General features: G+C 34.8%; 2 protein-coding genes across 2 annotated transcripts; both read right to left on the bottom strand.

Annotated features, from left to right (window-relative positions):
- Positions 1–334: 334 nt before the first annotated feature.
- LOC131642215 (nardilysin-like) lies at positions 335–10,132 on the bottom strand. The gene is made up of 19 exons (XM_058912485.1): positions 9,518–10,132; positions 9,241–9,316; positions 9,084–9,130; positions 7,629–7,741; positions 7,025–7,098; positions 6,757–6,852; positions 6,535–6,654; positions 6,116–6,349; positions 5,705–5,853; positions 5,230–5,386; positions 4,895–5,047; positions 3,595–3,977; positions 3,154–3,303; positions 2,776–2,958; positions 2,378–2,581; positions 2,163–2,269; positions 1,930–2,083; positions 1,635–1,756; positions 335–1,343 (listed from the first exon to the last, which is right to left on the bottom strand). The coding sequence occupies exons 1-19, from the start codon at positions 10,106–10,108 to the stop codon at positions 1,100–1,102; spliced, it is 3,357 nt and encodes a 1,118-aa protein (XP_058768468.1). The 5' UTR covers positions 10,109–10,132; the 3' UTR covers positions 335–1,099.
- Positions 10,133–16,295: 6,163 nt separating this feature from the next.
- On the bottom strand, positions 16,296–16,781 carry LOC131642214 (agamous-like MADS-box protein AGL80). The gene has a single exon (XM_058912483.1). The coding sequence runs from the start codon at positions 16,779–16,781 to the stop codon at positions 16,296–16,298; it is 486 nt and encodes a 161-aa protein (XP_058768466.1).
- Between the last annotated feature and the right edge of the window lie 1,570 nt (positions 16,782–18,351).

The following is an 18,351-nucleotide window of genomic DNA, read 5'->3' as shown; positions in this document are numbered from 1 at the left end:
ATAATCACACATTCTTAATCTCAATTATAGCCTACTTACACTGTCTCGCTTTGAAATCAAAGTATCTTTGTAGTTACACCTCCTTATTTGAAAAAGGAGCATACGGTCAAAAGGAGCGTACAGCGTACAGCCAAAAGAAATGTCTCTTCTTACAAAAACATTGGAATCCAAGGTAGGACTTGATAAGTTTACCAAACATCAAGATGCCATCAAAATGGAGGTCACCACAAGTCGAGCACTCCCTAAGTTGCCTTAAGAATTTAGTTTGTAGAATCAAATTTCTAATGTTCATAATAGAGAATTCATACACAGTTAAAACTCACCCTCCGAAAAGAAGTATGTCAATGTAACTCACATATTATAGAACATTTTGGCCAAAATGGGCATTCGGATTTACAATATGAAAAGGGAAATAACAATTATCTAGGATAATGTCACAAGCGTTCGAGATTGCTCGTTCATGGGATATTGGCCAACGGATGTGACATCACAATCATCCCTCGAACATACGAGGTTCATAAATGATGGAAAACATTATACAACTTTTATTAACTTTCCTAGATAAAGGGTATACTTTGAGTACCATATAATTCATGGTCATTCAATGATAAATGTCAAGGCTTAAATATTTTTTTTATCTCACAGGATTTGAACCTAAGACCTTGAGAGAAACATACTCTTAAAATTCAAGTCTTCACCACTAGGTCACACACACCCATAAAAAGTAAACTTGGAGAGCCAGAAAGTTTGAGACACAGAAAAAGTTCCAAGTTACCATCTTCCAGAGGGGATCTCAAAGCCCCGAGAAGACAAGGTAGGAGGAATCACACTAGTATCCACAAAGGACTCTACGTTTAAACACATTCAGATCTTCTATTATTTGATGTAGGACTCTTAAGACTATGGACCACAAGGTTATGATAATTGTCCTAGACCATAAGAGAGAGCTCATACACAAATGGACTACAATAACTTATTGATAAAATGAATGACTAATTCCCAAAAATCAATGTAATTTACAGCAACCAATAACTCTACTGTATAGTTTTCCCTCTCAAAAATTTCTTTCATGAAATTTTAGGTAGTCCAACATTTAAGTTTAACAAAAACTTGAATAAAATTCAGCTTGCTTCTTAAAAGCTGCTGGATCGGTTATGACATGCACATATTCAGGTTGTGCTTCGGCTTCCTTCATATCTGTGTTGCAACCCCATACCCGAACAAGTAGTCTCCGACACTTGGGAGATGATTGTTTCAAATATGTCTTGTACCACTCAATAACATCAAGCTTGGTTATGTTCTTTAGCTCTTCAGCTTCTCTCTTTGATATATCAAAAATGTACCTGAAAATTTACAACATTTATCATCAAATAAACCACCATTGCATGAACAAAGCATAACAAATACTCAGCATATTTCCTTTCAAGGCATATTTAATATCATACATTTCTAACTATGTGTTTGGCTAAACAGCTAAATTAAGTACTTATTCAATAAGTGCTTATCATATAAGCGTTTATGTCTAAGAAAAGATATCAACCAGCTGAGCCATGTAGGAATACTCACAGGTGGTTATACTTTATCAACAAAGTTATTAATAACTTAAACAAAAGTCTATAAAACATGTAAAGTACCTTTTATCAATAATCTGATTCCACAGTCTATTGCTTTCATATGTGAGTGATGGATCCTTCTCCAACAGCTTTGCCATTAAGCCACTTTTATAATTCTCAAAGGATTCGTCATCAAGGCCATTCTACAATAGCAAAACATTTCTTCAAAACACAAATCTTCATTTAACAAACATAGATTTCAGCCAAATATTTTCGACATGGAAATCCTAAAACTTGGTCAGAAGTTTTCATTTGGTGATCGAATTGTTTATATTAACCTACTTTACAAAAATGCCATTGAATAAGGAACACTTACCAACAATTCTTCCAGGTCATTTATGAAGCTTTCAACTCTATCTTGCAAATAAATTGGGTTGTATTCAGATGACTGAATACAGAAACAAAACCCAAAAACACGATATGTTACTCTCGGGCTACATTCAACAACATAACCAAGCTGCTCCTTTGTCCTGTATCCAGTTACATATCAAGAATTTCAGCCCCAAACTAACAAAAAGGCAGGAGATACTTCTAGCATCATATTGTTACCTCAATTGATTAAAAAGTGGCTCCTCAACAATTTCTTCAAAAAGATCGATCAAAGCTTTCAACTTCGTTGATCCCAATCCAATATCTTCTTCAATTTGAAAATAAAGCTGCATAAATAGCAAATCAAAACAAGTGGAAAAAGCATGTGAGAAATTATTGTCTTATATGGAACCCGTTGATGAAATACAAATAACAACCAATCAAACTGAAATTACCTCGATCACAGAGTTTTTTTCCAACTTGTTCTTCACATTTATATCTCTAACTAAATTGGCACTAGAAGGGAGGCAAATGACACGCTCAGCATGCCTCGACTTGATAGGGAGTGGATCTACTGGAAAATTCGTCTTAAATATATTGGATATCTCTATCGCTTCTTCTTCTGACAAATTTCCATGGCATAGACCCTCAATATATAACTGTAAGAAGTTGAGACAAAAAATAATAAACATCCAACAATTTCACAATAATAAATTAAAGACAACTAATCAAATAAAAAGTGATAATAAACCCTGGTTGACTTATATACAGGTTCATCCTAGAATCCGTGTTTACAAATCAACTAACGGCAAAAATATAACTAAAATGCCAATATCAAATATTTCATTTAAACCTGTGATCGAAGCTCGGGTATAAATGCCTTCAGATCATCAATTGACAGATCATTTAGATATTGCTGCTTTTCGTCAACATCATAAAAGCTCTCACATAAAACTTGCAATCTCAAATATGATGAATGGCTTAGAGGCTTCATGTTGGAATTCTTTAAAGTTCTCTCCATGTCTTCTCTTATTACCTGTTTAAATAGGTATTGGTCAATCGCAATGAAGAATGAAAACATAAAAATCACCTCTATTCTGTAAAAAACATTGATCTTCCCTAAATTACACACACCTACCCTCTGTTACACAAATTAGAGGTGTGTATTCATTTTAAAATAGAAGTTTGTGGAATTTCCCCTTTATGAAATCGACATAAGCATGTCACTCACCTGATACCGTTCATCAGTTGGCACAAAAGATCTAGCAGCTGACAAAACCTTAGATAAAAGAACAGGAAGCTTCTCATTAAAACCGTAGACCTTTAGCTCAAGCATATCACCAACATAAGAGACGGAAGTTTCTAACTTGGCAACACTAGCCTGCACGCATAGACACACAAACTCATTTACAAATATATCTAAATATATAATAGATCCATAAAAACTCCCGCACGATATTTCACACCCTCCACTAACTATATTTAATTGAAATTTATTAATTGCAAATAAGTTTTTAATCCAAATCATGTAATATAGAAGAAAGTATTAGTCTTTTATCTTTTTTATTAACGTTATTTAATAAGCAAATCAAAGTGAAGCACAATGGTGGAGAATCTCCTATCTTCATTTATAGTCCTCTTCCGTTTCTAATGAAAAAGATAAATGACTAACCTGATATATAATTTCATTCAGCTCATCTTTAAGAAGGTGAATGAACAATTCAGACAATACACAGTTCTTTGCATTGGCATATCCACCTTTCAAGTTGATTCGGAAATATGTATCGGCTCGAGGAACTTTGAAAGTACTATCCAGCTTATACCAAAATTTAATCAAAGCTTCATCAACTATACATCTAGGAAAAGTCAAATTTTCAAAATCGTCATCACACTTGACACTAGCTCGAATAGAAAAGTCACTTGGAATAAACTCATTCTTGGATGGAAGATGTAGAGAGGCGTCAACTTCTAGCGGATTTCTCCATAAATCAATCAAATCTTGAGGGATATCTTCTTCAACATAACGTGAACCAAACCAAGGTTCATGTTTGAAATCTGAAAAGAATAACAATTAGTTCAATCATCTTTGTGAAAATATAACCTGGGACACTAATATTTACAACACCAACCAAATAGTACCCTACTAAGTAGGGTCGGCTACATGAAGCTACATGAATCGGATGATGCTATATTTCCCTATAAAAGTTAACTTAATGATAAATTGTTTATCAGTAAATCCCTCTTAATGAAATAGTTTTCTTGTTCTCCCTCTAACTACTGGGCTATCCTCCAATCTAACCAACCTTCATTAGCAACGCTTTATAAGTCTTCTGCACACATATTCAAACCATTAAAACAATATTCTACCATATTTTCTCAAATAGAGGGAGCAACCATAATTTTTTCTCTAATAATAGCATTAGCAATCGCGTCTTCTGGGACTACTCATCCCTCTAAACATCCTGATCTAATATTCAAAAAGAATTTGTGGTTCAATGGGACCTTGTCAAACTAGGCATTCACTCATACAGCAAAAACTTTTAAACATTCTGATCTAATACTTTCTTCAAGATAACAGTTATTATATACATAGGCTGTTTGGAAACGTAGGAGAAACGCTGTGACGCACGCTCAACGTGAAGTTAGTAGTTGTGGCTTCGACACAGCCGTGCAGTGACACCATGAATATGATGCTTTTTCCAAACACAGTCTCAACAATAAATCAATGAGTAAACCCACAAAAAACCGATTGCAGTATCATTACTGAATAAGGATCATTAAAGCATGGGATCATACACACTAACTTTGACTTTAATGCCTTATTCGATGTGTTAATCGCTAACCCCAAACTGTAATTTGATAATAGTTAAGATTATGTTAGCTATCCATGTTACGATCTATATGAATAACAAGAGAGGTTTGGAGGGAGACTATTCAGTCATTTGAAGAAAAAGGTAGAAAAAAGAACTCACCGTCAGAGTTATGAATCAACTTTGAGACAACATCCACCCTCATGTTTTCAGGAACAAAGAAACCGAGAACTTGTTTTATCAACTGCTCATCCCATGTCTTGTACACGTAGTCACCATAAATGACATCCTCTGCTGGATAGAATTTCAAATTTTCTGCACAATAAAATAATTAGAATAAGTCAATACGGACAATGAAATCGTACAAAATTATACTCCCTCTGGTCCAAATTATATGCCCTTTTAGCCAAAAAAAAAACATTGTCCCATTTTACAAGACATTTTACAATACCAATAAAACATTATTGATTTATCTCTATTATAACCTAAACCCTAACCTGCAAGCTCTGCAGCATAATCATCTTGAGGCTGCTCTTCAGCAAATCTGAATTCCATGTTTCCGATATTTTGAAGTTCGTTAAATATCCATTCTTGTGGAGAATTTTGATGCAACAAATTAAGGTATTGATAGACAGCGCCAATAATATCGAAGATCTGGGAGGTGGGGGAAACAAAAGTTAAGCTATATTGAAGAAAATAAATAACATTGAAACATGAAAGTATTAATGAAAGAATCACTGTTACAAACAAATGGTCAATAATGCTCCCACCATTCCACAAATCTCACATTTTTATAGTTATTAATGAAAAATTTAAAATCACTAAATTCTAACAAAAATCAAACTGAATTGATCTCTCATCAGATGCAAAAAGAATAACACCACTGCAATGAGTTAGACAAGTGATAGCTCAACAAAAACACAAAAAAAAATCGAATCTAAGGGCCTAGGCAAGTCAAGAAATTGTGATTACCTTTTCTACACCAGAATCAGTGAGGTGGATGGACATCACAAAGACATAAGCTATTGATGAACGAAAAACTCCGTCATCGCCAACACCAGCAGATAGAGATGTAGCCCATCCTTTAGCCTTGAGAAAGGAAAGCAAGCTTCCTCTGCCCTCTAAAAGTTTAATTTAATCGTTGTTAATGAAAGTCAACCATAAAGTGTCCAATCTTAGACTTCTAGATTGATTAAATGATAAAAGCAAACGTCGTATTACTGCATCAATCGACATACAATAAAAGTTTCATATAAACAAACTTTGTATTACGTTCATCTTATCAGAGATACATAAAAAATGCATGATGATATATAAAATAAATGAAAATATACATTCCCAAGTCACAACTTTCTAAAATTCACCCATAATGAGATATCATACCATGCCCGAGGAGATGAGCCAAATAATCCTCTGGTTTCTTTAGATACTCTTTGTTTAGGCAAGGCAGTGTCCATGATAAGTCGAGAATATGAACATCTTTGACAGCTTCTAGCCGATAAATTTTACCAGGTTTCCATATTGGACCTTCCACTGTGAACTTTGGGTTTGCTTGGGGACCCTTTTTAACAGCACCAAATAACTCCACAACCCAACTCTCAAGCACATCCAGAGACTCTGTATTATTTTTAGCATATCATTAAAATCAAACCACCATATGTTGGTTTTGATCCTACAAGAGCCATTAGAATAAACCCTCTGTTTCTGAGTACTGAATAGGCCAAATTAATTGCATAACATTACACTATAAGATGCTAACTAGAAAAAACAACAAGGCTCATCCAGAAAAAATAAAGGTTTACCTCCACCAATAACAACAAGCTTCATTAATCCACCATGGTAATACTGCTTGTATAATTTCAATATTTGGTCCCGCAGATCAATACCCTTTTCCATTGCATCAACCAGGCTCTTTTTATTCCCTTCAAGTGCATAAAAAAATTAATAAATAGTATTTTCATTATACAAAATAATCTACATAACTAATTGATCAATAAATGAATGAGTAACATAATACAACATACCCCAAAAGAATTTATTCAAAGGGTGATTAGGTGTAGAAGTATGGCACTGAAGTTGTTGAAGACGGCAAGCATCACTTTGTAAAACCTGGTTAAATTCTGTGTTCAGTTTCGTACACCATTATGGTATACAATTATAGAATAAAAGATAATTCATCAGCAAACTGGCAGAAGATATGCATTGGAGCTTTTACAGAAGAAAAGATATATAAAAAAGAAAGGCTAAAATGGAAATCCATAGGATAAGATTAAAATTAAAAATAATAAATACCTGAATCCACTGCTTGTACTTCTCGCTCCATGGCCTCCGCTTTTACAAGTGGAGATATGAAAAACTGAGAAAATCTGCCAAAAAAAAAGGAAATCTATAAATTAAAATATTAATTCGTCACAACTTCACAGGAGCTCCCAATTTCCAGAAGATAATTAACCAAAGACATTAAGACAGTTAAAGTTGAAATAATTCATATATAGAACCAAGGTGATTGAATTGATAATCAATATTATGTAGGTCAAATATTTCAACAAATATTGAGATGACTAAAATAACAGATAATATAGGATAAAATTTACAAGACTGATAATCTTAAGGTATTGTATTATAAAGCTTACTAATTTTGTTTCATGTTTTTTATGCTTTACAATATTTGTGACCTGTAAACTAATAAATATTAAAAGAGAATGAATTATACTCTATTAAACTTCAGTAGCTAAAATTCATTACACACACAACGCATTTTACATCAACACATCACCACGTAGTATAAAATTAAGTACCAATTGAAAGGCTAGTGGAAAACTGCTCTGCAAAAAGCGGTGTCTAAAATCATGAATTAAAGAGGAAATGTTGTCAGACAAAGCATAGCAGAATTTACCTTTTCAAGGCGCCCTTTAGAAACTCACGCTTCACTTCAAAATGGTAGCATGTATATTCAGTTTCTGTGTACGCATTTGAAGAGCCGCCATGCTTTGACAAATAGCTATCATACTAACAATATAAAGAGTATGATATTAGATTGCTAAACCAAACAAACAAAGAAATTAATCAACCTTTTTCCCAATCAATTGGGAGGTTCTATAAATGTTAAATAAGGATAGGAAAACCAGTTGCAGTTAAGAGTAAGCTGAGTTGACCAAACCAAAAAAAGTTGCATCTGATAGGTAGAAGGAATTGAAGAATCACTTAGATTACTAGAACTACATTATTAACAATAATGCAAGATCATTACCTAAATGTATCATTTATTTTATAAGTACCTATTGGAAGTTGAAGCTTAAAAATACCCTTGAGGGCAATGTGGCATTCAATTAAGGGATGAAGGGAAAGGCAATAAGAATTGTGGATATACAAAATCAGCATCAATTGTATCTCATATCATATAACAGTAGATTTTTCAGGTTCAGATTCTTAGAGTTTGGATTGGTGCTAACTCAACCTTACAAGACCGGCTTATAATGTGAGAATTTCCCCCACTTATGAACATATTTTCAGGTCATATCTCATTTGAAGTGAGACTCTTAACACACCATCTCACGCCTAACATTATTGAAATTGGTGTCTGGATATAAATGTTGGGTGGTCCGATAATAGAAACCTAATGGCAGGTGGTCCAACAGATCTTGGATAGGCTCTAATACCAACTTAGAATTTAGGTTTGGTCTAACTCAATCTTACAAAACCGGTTTGTAAGGTCAAGCCATATCTCATTCAATGCGGGACTCTCAACACAAATATTATCTCGTGTTTGTAGACAATTCCACTAAACCAAACTAGTCTTTTAAGTTCTTTTTAACAAGTTAGACCTTTAAGTCTCTGAAAGTTAGACCTTTAAGTTTTCGTTCAATTGTTGCAATTTTCTTGGAGCCTGTGGCGAACGTGAAAACATATTGTTGTTCACAATTTAAGGTTAGTTGATGCTTATTTCTACTTTAATGTTGTTTTTTATGCATGTGATGGTTACAAGACTAACAAAGAAAATATTTGCAGCCTAAAAGGACTAATTTGGTATTAAAGAAAAAACTTAAAAGGCTTTTGTTACAAACATCTAACTTAAGACCGCAATTCAGTATTCATTTGACCTACTATATATTAAGCTATTTCTTCAAAATACAAAAAGGATTCGTTCATTTTCAAACAGTGTTGCAAATATCGGCTCTATAGCACTTTATCGTAGCAGAATTTCAACTAACCGCTTTTGTATTGCAATATGTCATTTAGTACATAGTGTTCTCAAATAGAAGATATTGACTAATCACTACTATCTGCAATCCCCAATTTACAACACAGCTTTCAAAGGGTCATAAACAAAATATAACATAGACAAACACACCTCATTTTCATCTGGAAATTCATCACTCCCCATGAAGAGCATGTGTTCTGCAAAACAGTTACAAGGAATTCATAATTGAATATACATAGTCATTAACCATTCTATATAAATTAACAAAAAAAATATACTTGTGCTTGAATGAGATAGATGTCAAAACCTAAGAAATGAGCTAGCCCTTGTGCTTCATTTGGGTCAGAGAAGCTTCCGATTCCTACACACATAGCTGCCGCAGCCTGCAAAAAACAAAACACATCAATATATTCACAATATAAACAAGCATATCAATAAACCAAATTGCACATAACTGTTCTCAAATCTTCCCCTGTATCAGTGCATTTCCACATACAAACCTAAACTCCATACCCTAGCTAAAATCAAAATAGGTATTCATCAAAAATGCAGAACACTGCACAAAACAACAACAACAAAACTACCTTTTTGCTCTGATTTGAAGCACCCTTGCCCCTTTCTTTTCCTTCTTCGCCTAATTGAACTTCATCCTCTTCTTCCTCATCTTCTTCATCATCCTCATCATCCTCTTCATCATCCTCATCATCATCGTCGTCATCATCATCATCGTCATCATCCTCATCTTCATCATCTTCATCATCTTCTTCCTCTTCATCATCTTCATCCACTGAAACAGGTTTGGAATGACCTTTCGGGTAAATCTCAGGATCGTGAACAAGCAAAGCTTGAAGCCCGTTTCTCAGATGAATGAGTCGGTATAAACGACTGTCGTTCGGAGACTTGTGAACGAGATAGTCTGATGATGATAGAGTGACAGGTGCAGAAGCAATGGCGTTGGCGGCGGTGACGGCTGCCACTGCATCTCTCAATCCCATAGTTTCTTTGGTCGAAAAGCGGCGAAGCGGGTGTGAGTGTTTGTTAGTGACGCTAGAAACGAAGGTTTTCTTAGCCCTGGTTTTTTTAAGTCTAAATAAGTGCTTTTTTTGTGATGCGGCTTTTGATTCTAGTTTGAAGCAAAGAATAGAAGAAGAGCCACCTATGGTAAGGGCACTCATTTCTTTTGGTAATGTCCAAGAGAAGGGCTATCTTGTGTCTAAACTCATGCCCGGCCCATGTAAAAACCATCTTCAAATTGGATTGGAAATACTTAATTGCAATTTGAGATTGTCGAATGCCCTCCTTAGTGGTGCTGACACACATTACTGAAAATCAATAATATTTCTCAAATTCGGAATTGCACTTTCGTACACATCTAAAATATCCACACATCAGTTAAATCTTAGTTATGTAGTTGTTACAGAAGTATGATTTTGAAGTCTTCTCTGTTTTCTCAAACCATGGTTATGATATAAATTAACATCTATCATTGTTATGGTATACATAAAATATGCAATATTATATAGATAGTCTTTAATATAAGTCTAACATTACATTTCATCAGCATGTAACTGAGGAGGTTTCAACATCTTTAGAATATTTTCGATCGATCTTACAATCGTCACATCCACCTCTATCTGACATTTTATTTCGTAATGGTGAAATGTACTCCGCATGACCATTAATTCTACATCTGTCTTTAGCTCAAACTAGTTTAACTGTATCTTTTCTTTGCTGTCAATTGAGAATGAATGATAATAGAGCTTTACAACTCTTTGATTGTTTGGGTATCACAGCAGATTCTCTAATGTGGATTTCATATCGACAAAGTGATCTCTGTGAACCTAAATTCAAGAGGGAGACTCTCGTCATTGAAGTAGACAAATATGAGATACGAATATTGAGATATTATATGGTGGTTTTGCTAACAACATGATAGGCACCTACATCATACTAGTTTTAGATTAATATGGACCTTAGAATCACAATTTTGTCTTAGAGAATATTTCGAAGATGTACTTATGGATTAACTCTGTTATGTTTAGTATTCTAGACTGACCCAATGGCTAGGCATTGTTCAATCCGCTTCTGCACCTGGAACGGTCTAATAGTCTTGACCCAACCAATTGAGGGCAAAATTAAGCACTTTTCCTCGCGCCCCTCGATCGGAGACACGTCCTCACCTCTCCAGAGGACCAGCGAACCATTGTTATCCTCGCCCAGGCCTCCTGCCCCTCCGTCGGGGACATATCCTTACCTGGCCAGAGGGTCAGCAGATCATCGCTATCCTCAGCCAGGCCTCCTGCCCCTCCGTCGGAGACACATCCTCACTTGGCCAGAGGACCACCGAACTATCATTGTCCTCCACCAAGCCTCCTGCACCTCCACCGGGGATATATTCTTACCAGACCATAGGGCCAACGAACCATTGTTGTCTTCGACCAGGCCTTCTGTCCCTTAGTCGAGGACATATGCTCACCTAGTCATAAGGCCAACGAACCATCGATGTCTTCGGCCTGGCCTCCTGCCCCTCCATCGGGGACAAACCCTCACTCGGGCAAAGGACCAGCGGACCACCGATGTCCTCAGCCAGGCCTCCTGCCCCTCCGTCGGGGACATACCCTCACCAGGCCAGAGGACCAGCAGGCCACCGCTATCCTCAGTCAGGCCACGTGATCCTCTATCGGGAACACATTATCACCTGGTCAGAGGGCTAGCGAACCACCGCTGTCCTCGCCCAGGCCTCTTGCCCCTCCGTCAAGGACATATCCTCACTTGACCAAAGGGCCAGCAGACCATCATGGTCCTCGGTCAGACCTCCACATAAGGCAACATCAAGATATCCTTTCTTCCCCTCTGTCAGGGACACGTGTTAGCTTGTCGGGCACCATTGTTGCCCAGAAGAGCATCTCTGCCCGCCTCCAAGGATTCCTAGTTTTATGCCTAGATTTCTGGCAGTCACATATTTTGGGTCTGGATCCCCGATCCAGTCAAAATATGGACCAATGGCCAAGCGTTGGGGGACATTATATAAACCCTCTCACTTGAGAGGGTCATGGCACTTGGTTCGCTCATGATATGTTGAGTTCTTCGACAGGTGTATTGCACTTTGACTATCCCATTTAACAGTGATACCTTGAACTTGGAGTTTCAACTCTTTATCAAAACTTTCAAACCACAATGCTTCTTTCACAGCTTCAATGAGGGCAATATATTCCGCTTTAGTGGTTGATAAAGCAACAACCTTCTGAAGTGTTACTTTCCAACTAATTATTGTGTCAAACATAGTGAAAACATATCCAAAAATAGATTTTATAGAATCCATATAACCTGCATAATCAGATTCGACACATCCTTCTATTAGTGTTTTACTATCTTCACCTAAGGCTCCACCATAAAATAGGTCTCTATTCAAAGACCCATTTATGTACCTTAGAATCCACTTCAATGCTTGCTAGTGAGCCTTTCCAGTATTCGATATGTACCTAGTTACAAGACTTACTGCATATGTTATGTCAGGTCTAGTACAAACCACAACATACATCAAAGAACCTACTATATTAGCATATGGAATGCTATTCATTTAAGCTATTTCCTCATTGAGTTCAGCCTTTACCTTCATCACTTCCTCGACATTGTTGCTTGCTATGAGAATATCATCCACATAAAGCAACAAAATAACAAATGAATTACCAGGTCGAAATCTGAGGTAAACACAATGGTCGAACTGACTTCTAATGAAACTTATGCGTGTCATGAATTTGTCGAATCTCCTATTCCACTGTCGAGGAGATTGTTTCAGTCCATATAAGGATCTCTCCAGCTTGTACACATTATTCCTTCCCTTTTTTGACATACCCTTCAGGTTGCCTCATCAGGATTGTTTCATCTAGATCACCATACAATGCAATCTTCATATCCATCAGTTCCAATTCAAGATCGAACTATGCCACCACGGCAAGCAAAATTATAATGGACCTATGCTTCACAATAAGATAAAATACATCATTGAAGTCGACACCTTATTTCTGAGTGAAACCCCTTGCAACTAATCTTGCCTTGTATCTTTTAGATGCCATTCCTTCGATTCCTTCCTTAACTTTGAAAGTCCATTTGCAGCTGACTAACCTTGCTCCAACAGGTTTCTTGATCAGTTTCCAAGTATTATTATCATGAAGAGATTTCATCTCATCATCCATGGCCTTCAGTCATTCAGTCTGATTTCGACTCCTATTAATTTCCTTATAGTCTCTAGGTTCTTCATCTAGAACCTCACTTGTAGAGATTAATGCATTAGCTATAAGATCTGCATACCCAAGTCTTTGAGGTGCCTTGATGACTCTTCTCGTTCTATCTCTTTCCAATAGGTAGTCATTGACAGTTTCCTCAACTTCCTCAACATCTTCTGCATCTTGTGCTTCTTCTTCGACTTCATTTGGGATATGCAATTCGACATAAACATGCTCCACCTTAATAGGAATATCTCATTGTTTCATCTCTTCATCAGATATTTCTGCACTTCGACCAACATCATTTGTTTTATTGAAAGTCATTTCAGCTTCATTGAAAACTACATCTCGATTGGTAATAAGCTTTGACTCCTACAGGGTATCCCATGAACATGCATCTCAGAGCTTTAGGTTTGACCTTGTCTTGCCTAATGTGAGAAAAGGCTATGCAGCCAAATACTCTAAGTTTATCGAGATCTGGTGGATTTCCGAACTTAACTTATTTAGTGTCTTCATATCTAATGCAGTCAGAGGACTTATGTTTATCAGATATGTTGTTGTCGAAATAACCTCTGCCCAAAACACCTTCTTAAACCTAGCACTAGTTAACATGCATAAAACTCTCTCCAAAATAGTTTGATTAAATCTTTCAACCAAACCATTTTGTTATGGCGTACCTGCAGTACTTTTGTGCCTTGCAATACCAGAGGCTGCGCAAAAACTGTCGAACGCCTCATTGCAAAATTCAAGGCCATTGTCGGTTCTCAGTCTCTTGACATTTTTGCCATTCTGATTTTCGACCAAAGTCTTCCATCATTTGAAGTTCTTAAAAGTTCCATCCTTTGTCTTTTAGATGAATACCCATAACTTTATGGAATAATCATCAACTATGGATAGAAAATACCTTGCTCCTGAATGTCATGGACACCTTGCAGGCCCCCAATGATCATCATGAATGTAATCAAGGGATCCATGTGTTCTTTTTTTCTTATTGAACTTCACTCTACAAGATTTTACTAGTACACAGGGTTCACAAAACTTCATCTTTTAAACTTTGTCTCCACCAAGCAGATTTTGTTTCCCTAATTCGACCAGACCCCTTACACTAACATGGCCCAATCTCATGTGCTAAACCTTTATCTTCGACAAAGGTTTCGTGGATTCAACATTTGTCGAACCACTTACAACTTTAGTCTCAAGGATATACAGACCTTGTTTCTTAACCCTCTCAAAACTTCCATCAACCCCTTCATGACTTTTAAGATACTCTTATCTCCTTGGAAAACATACCCTTTCTTGTCGAACTCACTAAGAGAAATCAAATTTCTTTTCAAATTAGGTACATACCTTACTTCAGTCAACAACTTTATTGATTCATCATGGAGCTTGAATCTCACAGATCTAACACCTTCAATCTTGCAAGCTTTGTTTGGAGTCAAGTGCCAAGTGAAACTTGAATCCAAAATCCACTCTTTACTAGAGTCGCTGCTTGAAACCATAAGAACATCAGATGAGTCGAAATCACCTTGAACAATGGTTGTGTTTCCATTATCCTTACCTCCATGATCTTGCAGGAATTTAAGGCACACCTTTCTTGTGTGACCCTCCTTCTTATAGTGATATCATCGAATACCAAATGCTTTGCCACTATAAGACTTCTGCTGACTTTTACCTTTCTTCTTGTCAAACTTATCATCTACTATAAGACTTATGCTCCGTTCGTTTGTTCAAGTCCTTAGAATAAAAGGCTGATTGAACTTCTTCAAAGGTCACAGAATCCCTTCCATAGAATACAAGAGAGTTTCTTTGAAGTGAGCATGTGTTCTAGACAAAGCGCAGAACAACAACAATGCTTGATCATCATCATCGATCTCAATATAAATATTTTCAAGATCATGAATCAGCTTGTTGAACATATCCAACTGCACAACCAACACTTTTTCTTCAATCATCTTGAATGAATATAAAGCTTGCTTCAGGTAGAGTCGATTTACCAGCGATTTGGTCATGTACAAACGTTCAAGTTTCACCCATAACCATGATCTCATCGTCTCCTTTGATACTTGTCAAAGAACATTATCGCCAAGGCTCAACAAGATTGCGTTGTAGGCTTTCTCTATCATGGTCATGTTTTATTTTTCCGTTAACCAGAGTCCATAGTTGTCGCTTCCTTCAACACTTCCAAACAACCCATCTGGACCAGAATGGCTTTCAGCTTCAAGCGCCACAGACCGAAATCGTTTACTCTGGTAAACTTTTCAATCTCATACTTTGTTGTGGGAATCTTTTCCATGCTCACCGCACCAATTTGTTGTGAAAACGATTCCGGAATCACAAAGTATAATAGGTTTCTTTCAGCAAGAAACTCACATGGGTAAGAAAAAGTAGGGGATCAATAAGAACACAGAGAATTGGTTATAACTTTTATTCTTTACTTTTTCTTTCAATCAAGATTACACGTGTTACAAGAATAACAAATAACCCTCTCACCCTAAATTAGGATTTGCAATATACAATGATGAGAGACTAGTACGCTATTTATAATAAACCGAACATACTAAACTAATGAGCTTTTTCCACAATTACCCATTACAAGCTAACTTAGGGTACAAGATAACTTAAACAATTGGACATAATAAACAAGCTCAATTCGACATACTAACAACCCTAGAATTTTGACACCCACACACAAGAACACACTTCGAATACAATATGTAAGCCTTTGACACCAGCATATGAACATATTTCAACGACATGCATAAATCTTGTCGAACTAGAAGCTATTCTTCGACCCAATAGAGTTCGATTCAATTCTCACAAATTAAAATTTATTTTATCTTTTGTTATAAATATAATTTATGCAAACTTATTCATAAACATTTATTTTGATAAACACTTGTGTTATAAATTGAAAATAAATTGTTTATCCAAACAAACATCATATTCATTCAAATAACTAACACATTAAAAAAAACAAATATTATTAAATACATACAACAAGTTCATATTAAATCATGACAATTTATTTTTTACATCAGATGATGATGAATGAAACCAAATACAAAATGACAATAAAGAGATCCATAGAACACAAACAACAACAAAAACCAATACCTGTGATAACCAACATCTTCTTTTAGATGGTTACATTTGTATCCAGTTCATTTATCTTTGAAGTAACTTTCTTCAGCTTCTCATTAATATCATATGTTAGGTCATTCAAAGTATTTGTATTCAAAGTGTCGATAAAGTTTTCTTTGACAAGACATTGAAATAAGATCAATGACTTATCCACCTCCCAATTGCTTTTCTGCAATTTCACCAATTGTTCTTTAGATTTCACAATCCTTTGCATCAAAAAACTCTTTTTGTTCAGCATCTTGTTACCTTTCTCAAAATCAGAATAACTTCTAAACTTTGTAACGACTCCTTGGACCTCCCACGAGGAAGGCCAAATCTCCGTCTTTGGATGAAAGTCGCTATAAGCTATAGCACAAGCTTCAATTTCACAAAGAGTTGCAAGTTCATCAATCGTTTTGATTAGACTCTTTTTTCTTTTGGTGTAAGTTATATTCCTTGCGGAATCGTTGACCATAAATGCAAGTTTCACTCTCCTTCTCATGGTCGGCGATAAAAAACTATTGAAAACTTTTTTGTTTTGTTATCTATATCAAAACATTAGGTCATTTATATAGCCTATTTTTCTGGGCTTATTTTATTTCTACCATAGAAAACATAAGTCAATTCGTCAAAGAATCACGATCGCTAGATAAAGGTTAGATGGCAGGAATTATGACATCTTTAAGTTGGCTTTAAATACATTTATTGCGAATTCTCATATCTTTGTACGACGACATATAAACCCAAGGATACATGATTGCATAGAATCCAATTTTAAGACAAATATAAGTGTTATTAGATTTACACAATTATTATTCTTATTATTTATTTATTTATTTTTAAAATGTGTTATATGTGATAGGAAAACATAAGTAAGTACATACTAAAAGTGTTTGATCTAGCCTAACGTGATGTAATATTCACATAGTATTTATTTAAATTCAGTTTTATTAGTTGTTATAAATTGATCTTAATTTTGATGATAAAATTGTCTTGAAAGTAATATATTGTCTTTGTTTTCTCAAATATTTGAGCACATGATTGAGTTATTAGTTTTTACAATCTTTTATAGAAGGTTAGTAGTTACTATTTACAATGACACTACATTTGAGCATCATGTATATCGCATACATTGGATTGAAGTTTCTCTTGTATTCTTTTAAATATATATATATATATATATATATATATATATATATATATATATATATATATATTACTTATAAAAAAACATACACATTAAAATTGTAAAATAATTTCACAAATATTTATTCATATATATCATATTGATAATTTTAAGAACATTTTAGAAAATAATATTAGCACTCAACACCACTAGAAGATAAGATTGAACACATAAGCATAAATAAAAATATATTATTTGTTTATATAAATATTCCTTCCTTTTGTATAGAAATTCTATATGTTATTAAATAGATAAAAATAATGGGAAGGAATAAATCATGGAAAGTAGTTATTTGTTTATTTTGGAAAATTTTATTTAGAAACGCGTCAAAAACAATTACTTTTTAATAAACTAATCAAATATACATTTCATTGAGTCGTGTATGTGTGCAGAATTGCCTTCCATTAAATTAACAAATATTGATGAATATATGTAGAGATAGATTAGCCTTATTGAAATATTTCTGGATAATTACAAAAATTTACTAAAAATATAAATTTTATACTTAATTAAACATCGATTCACCTAACTTCATTCTTTGTTTCGTGTTGGTCATTTATATAATAAACATCCCTATTTGATCCCTTACATATAAATCTATTAGACAAATTAGTCTATTATATTAAGTTTTAACTTTAAATGATAAAGATGTGACATAATTGTTGATTATATACCATAACCTTCATTATTTTCTTTAATTTAAACCATTTTTTATAAGTAAGAAATATATTAAATGGAGTAAAAGGGGTCCTCTAATCCATTAAAATAAAAGACGAGTCATAGCTTAACATTCCAAAGTAAAAGTTGAAGAAAAAAAGAGATGCTATAAGATAAAATGCTATTTGAAATAACGTCTGAAAAATAAACTATAAACTAATAAAATAAG

Source organism: Vicia villosa, unplaced genomic scaffold (genome assembly GCF_029867415.1).
Source record: "Vicia villosa cultivar HV-30 ecotype Madison, WI unplaced genomic scaffold, Vvil1.0 ctg.004662F_1_1, whole genome shotgun sequence".
Classification (NCBI taxonomy): Eukaryota; Viridiplantae; Streptophyta; class Magnoliopsida; order Fabales; family Fabaceae; genus Vicia; species Vicia villosa.
The sequence above is the reverse complement of the archived record's forward strand: the minus strand, read 5'-3'. Positions and strand labels throughout refer to the sequence as shown.